Source organism: Etheostoma spectabile, chromosome 6 (assembly GCF_008692095.1).
Source record: "Etheostoma spectabile isolate EspeVRDwgs_2016 chromosome 6, UIUC_Espe_1.0, whole genome shotgun sequence".
Lineage (NCBI taxonomy): Eukaryota > Metazoa > Chordata > Actinopteri > Perciformes > Percidae > Etheostoma > Etheostoma spectabile.
In genome coordinates this window covers 27,439,473-27,444,720 of record NC_045738.1, presented here as the reverse complement: position 1 = coordinate 27,444,720, position 5,248 = coordinate 27,439,473, and the positions used below count along the sequence as shown (strand labels likewise).

Here is a 5,248-nt window from a genome sequence, read left to right as displayed (position 1 = left end):
TGGAGAACGTCCTTCCTGGTGGGTCTAGTTACAGACTTTCTTTCTGTCAAATATAGATAGAACTTTAGAAATGCTTTAAGCAAAACAAAAACAACCAACTATGGTCTTGCAATTAATAACTGCCCTTTACTACTCAAAACTTATAAGTGAAAAATCCATCCATCCATCATCATCCGGTCGCCGGGACAATAGCTAGTCCTGGGTTTTCGCCAATGCCTTCTCCCAGCTAGATATGCCATGGGGCATCTTTACCAGATGCCCAAAACCAACTTAACTGGCTCCATTCCACGCAAAGGAGCAGCGGCTCTTCTCCAAGTTCCTAACAGATGAGCTTCTCTTCCTATCCCCAAGGGAGACGTAGCACCCTTCTGGGAAAAAAAAAACGTTTCTGCCGCTTGCACCTGGGATCTGGTTCTTTCAGTCATGACCAAGCCTTCATGACCATGCAGTGTTTCCCACAGGTTGAGAATTTACTTGTGGTGGTAGGTGGCGCAGGATGTGATGGTACATGATGGCTGGGTTCAGAAATAAGCTAGTCAAACAAAGGTTTATGAACTATTTATTGAAAAAAAATAAAAAATAACTAAAGATTTAGATTAAAAAACTAGAAGACTAGAAGATGATACAGATCGATTCGGATGAAGTTTAGCCTTTGATGTACTTTGTCAATCAAATCTGCTAGGTTTGTTAAATAAATGTTATTACCTGGAGTTTAAATTTTATTTAGGCCAACATTGACAACTTCATGATGGGGAGGGGCTGAATAGCGCTGGTCTGGGTGCGCTGTAAGAAGTACGTCATTAATTGTGGAGAAAAATGTATTCTTGTTTTATCTATGTGGGCGGGTCTTAATCTACCTGGGCGGGGCACCCAAGTAGTACCTATGTATGGGAAACGCTGCCATAGGTGAGGGTGTGAACAAAATTTAACCAGTAGATCGAGAACTTTGACTCCTGGCTCAGCTCTCTATTCATCACAACGGTGTGATAAAGCAAATGCAATGCCGACCCTGCTGCGCCGATTCTCCAGCCAATACCCCGCTCCATTGTCATCTCATGCGTAAACAAGACCCACATGTACTTGAACTCCTTCACTTGGGGTAAAGACTCGTTCTCCTTTGGTTTCCTGCTGAGAACCATTGCCTCAGATGTAGAGGTGCCAATCCTCATCCAAGATTCTTCACACTCAACTGCGAACCGATCCAGTGAGCGCTGAAGGTCACAGACCGATGATGCCAACAGGACCACATCATCTGCAACAAAACAGCGGTGAGCTCCCCAGTTCATCAAATCACAACCCCTCCCCACCGCAACTATGCCTCGATATCCTGTCCAAGAATACCACAAACAGGATTATTGTCAAAGCGCAGTCCTTGCAAAGCCCAACACAGCTTTGGACGTGGGTCCATGTTTCTCTTCAATCTCAGGTTTGACTCTCGGTCGAACCCTCCTTTCCAGCACTTTGGATCAACCTTCACCAGGGAGGCTGAGAAATGCCATTTCGTCTTGTTAACTCACAATATAAATTGTGAGTTAACAAGACTTTTAGAATGCGCAACCATGTGTACAGAAAGTGTGACATGTGGTTTACTGCAGATATAACGTTTAAGTTAACCTCTGTACTTATTGCACTTTTCAGCCATTTTTACTGGCAAGCTGTGAAAAAAACCTTTGATTAAGCTGTGTGATCGCCTGCAGGAAAGGAGTCCCAATTCACCAAGGTCAAAACAAGGAACCTTGACACCCCCTATGACTACGGCTCTGTCATGCACTATGGAAGGTATAATTCACTCAATGAACTTAATTATAATGTACTACATGTGTTTATGCTATGCTAACTAGGAAATCATATAAAACAAATAACACAACTATGCATTTTCAATGGAGGATTTCCCATTTTTCAAGTATTTCTTGAAACAATACTCACATGCCCATATGAACGTTAAACAAGATACTGGACACTTTGGACGCTCTTCATCCTGGCTATGAAGAGATGCTCTCCTAATGCAATTGCACTGAAAGAGACAAAATCCTAGACTGGGTAAATCCCAGCTCGGTCTGGAAACCTGAACGTTGAAGTCTCCTGCTTCAGTTCACAATCTGGCGGGAACCAATCAAAAAACTGGGTTATCTAACTGGCGCGCTATTGGCAGGTTTAACACAATGATGATAGAGAAGCAACCAAGCAGCTTCTTGTTTACATTCAACATAGCAGCCACCAAACGCCACTGAAGCCAAAGCGCAGCCATCCATTGGTCTGATTGGTTGAAGGACTATCCAATTGGAACAGAGTCATTTGAACCATGCCCGTTGGTCACGTCTCTTGTGCAAAGAAAATACAAAGCAGACGCCCCAGACCAATGCTCGATCTCAAATCCATTGAGACTTGGCTTAATAGATTCAGGGTTAGGGGGATAGTGTGAGCCCTAACCTTTCACTCTCATTTAGACATGACAAGTCTTTGTCTTTGAGGAAAGTTAAAAATAAACTCACCATTTAGTTTTATTTTCAAACAGGACATGGACCCAAGTGTCCTGGGTGAAAGTACTGTGTTTATTTGACCCACCACCCAACTTACCATCTCACATGGAAATATAGCACTCTTATACTTTGTCACCTCAGTTCCTGCTTTGGTAACTACAATGGCCACTGAAGGGCAATAACACTATAAATGTAAATATGGGTCGTAACTGCTGCTTGGGCGTTTTTCTGGGGGAGGTCAGTCTCAAGGAATCACTGTCCATGACAACATTAAGGGGGAATTTTCTACTAAAAGGACATTATACTCCATTGATTTGTCTATGACTCAGACTGTTGAAGAATGCATTTTTACAAAGAACAAGCACTGTGGATTGATTTCTTCCTTTGTCCTTCAACAACACAGTTTAAACCTCTCATCACTCCTGTGTACCATAGGTTTTTCTTCACTAAGAACAACCAGCCAACCATCGTTCCTATCCCTGACCCCGATGTAGACATTGGCAGAGCCAACGAGATGAGTCCTAATGACATCCTTCGCGTGAACCGTCTGTATAAATGCAGTACGTACCTTTTTACCCATATAGCATACCATCTCCCTAACTAAATAACTTCCTACTTGTTTCTGTACCCGTGGTGTATATTCTCTAAACTACTTACATTCTCACTTGTCTTTCTACCTGGCTACCCCCTACCAACAGCACTCTCTCATGCTGTCTTTGTACCGGTACTGATACCTTGGAAGATCATACTTATGTTCATCTGCATTGTAGCAGTACCATAAAGAAGTCAAGCACTTTGTTTTAGAGATTTAGCTTTCTTTCTGATTTCAGATTCAACTGCTGCCAGACGTAACCTGAAACCTGTGCAAAGAAAGCATTTCCTCTAGAAATGAAAGTAAGTTGTGTTTCGATGTTTTTTTAAAACTTGCTATGCACATGCTATCCTCAATATCTATCGATCTAACTTAAGTACAATAATATTAACATTTAGTTGAACCTAGCTGTGACTTCTATCTTCAGATGGAAGTTTTCCTCTTTTTCTGTGTTTCATAGCTTTTCTTTATGATTGATTCCTATTATCATGCAATATGTTGTTTCTCTGGCATTTTGCCTTTATAGTACAGACACACACCGGAACCATGAATATACCTTTATGTGCATGCATATCTCCTGTTATTCAGACACACTTCTGTGATGTATGATTATTTGTAATTTAGGGCATTATTAAATTCCGTACTTTAGTTAGTGAGAGTTTTTTTTGTATTCCACAAAATATCATACATTTCCCAAACATGTAAACAAACAACAGACCAAATACATGACAGATCAGATTGAACCAGAAGTTAACAACCAAACATCAAAAGATGAAATATAAACAGAAAAATAAAAGGAAATACAAATAGATTAAAAAAAAACTTACTATACTAGTTACATAGCTAGTAAGAGTTTGTTCTGCAGTGGAAGGCATATAAATTAATAAAAACAACTCTAGAAAAAGAAAAAGGAAACCTGGGAAGAGTGGGGCCTGACGTTAAAACAGCGGTGTTGTGATGGTCGTCAACTGTGTGTGTGTGTGTGTGTGTGTGTGTGTATTTGTGTCTGTGTACACATATTCAATCATTCATATCTTTGAAAAAATTCCTCCTTTTTATTCAACAGGAAATCAAGAGAAAATGAGGCAAAGTGATGCCACGTACAAGCAAAACCAGAAATGCATTATGTGCTTAACAAATCTGCTTTCATTCCAAATTTGATAAAATTAGCTTGCATGCTTACCTAATAAGAAATGAAGTGTCCAATGATATCATCGCAAATAACAAAATAACCTGCTTTGAGCTTGATTATTTGATTAAAGATGCTTATTCACATCATGACCTCAGCCTGTGTCTGTTTTATTGTGACCTGAGAAGATAGAATTGTTGTACCAGCACTAACCATAAGAAAAGATTTAAGCCAAAAACAAAGTCAACAGAAGTCAGTGAAAAGCCATGTTAACATTTTCCGTCATTCTCACGTTAATGGCCTTCATGAACGGAGCCCAGCGCACACACACTACACACAGGTCATCAAATGTGCTGTACTGTATGTAGTTGATAAGGCTTTTTTCTTGGAACGCCAGACATATGGTTTCACACACACCTGTGCCAAGAAGTCACTTTTTAATTCTGAAAAGACAACATACATCCCTGTAAAATATTGTACCATCCCATACAATACACTCAAAAAATTAATTCATCATGCCACCTATATTCCATCTATACAAACTAAGTTAAGTCAAACCACCTTTATCATGTTATTTGAACACAGCATGCATGTGTTGGTTGAACATGTTAGGCTAGTATTTGCATTTTGTTGAACTTATATGTTGAACTTATATGTTTGTTGTTAGTTCATTTAATTAATTTCAGTGTATTCTACATTGGGCAAATACCTTTACAGTACATAGTTATAGTAATGTTAGTGTAGTTGAATGAACTGATGTCAATCTTGTTGGTAAATTAGTGTTTTTATAGAACAAGAATGTATTGAATAATAACAAATATGTATACAAAATGACAACATGCAAAATCCATTTTCCATTTCATTTATGTAACATTCGGCTTTATAAAACATTTCGCCTGCAAAAAATCTTTAAAAAAGAAAGAAAAAAAAATGCTCTGAAGGTTCCCCACTCTAAGCCATAAGTGTTAAAGGACATTGTTAGGACGTCAGTGGTCAAGACTGTGAGTGCTACAAGCTGACTCACTAGCCTAGGACTTCAAAGTTCTT

At 39.3% G+C, this 5,248-nt stretch overlaps 1 protein-coding gene and 2 long non-coding RNA genes across 3 annotated transcripts in view; 2 read left to right on the top strand and 1 right to left on the bottom strand.

Moving 5' to 3' along the window:
• The window catches only part of LOC116690513 (high choriolytic enzyme 1), a 6,966-nt gene extending 2,707 nt beyond the window's left edge, over positions 1-4,259 (top strand). The window contains exons 6-10 of the mRNA XM_032517526.1: positions 1-18; positions 1,698-1,779; positions 2,916-3,040; positions 3,311-3,374; positions 4,139-4,259. The exon at positions 1-18 is cut by the window's left edge and continues 158 nt beyond it. Of these exons, the coding sequence (XP_032373417.1) occupies positions 1-18; positions 1,698-1,779; positions 2,916-3,040; positions 3,311-3,366 (281 nt within the window). The 3' untranslated portion in view covers positions 3,367-3,374; positions 4,139-4,259. The remainder of the gene's footprint in view (positions 19-1,697; positions 1,780-2,915; positions 3,041-3,310; positions 3,375-4,138) is intronic.
• The window catches only part of LOC116690515 (uncharacterized), a 12,607-nt gene extending 8,209 nt beyond the window's left edge, over positions 1-4,398 (bottom strand). The window contains exon 1 of the long non-coding RNA XR_004332276.1: positions 4,256-4,398. This is a non-coding gene — a long non-coding RNA (uncharacterized LOC116690515). The remainder of the gene's footprint in view (positions 1-4,255) is intronic.
• Positions 157-1,258, top strand: LOC116690516 (uncharacterized). Its single transcript, XR_004332277.1, has 2 exons — positions 157-411; positions 450-1,258. It is a non-coding gene; the product is annotated as an uncharacterized LOC116690516 (long non-coding RNA).
• Positions 4,399-5,248: the final 850 nt, after the last annotated feature.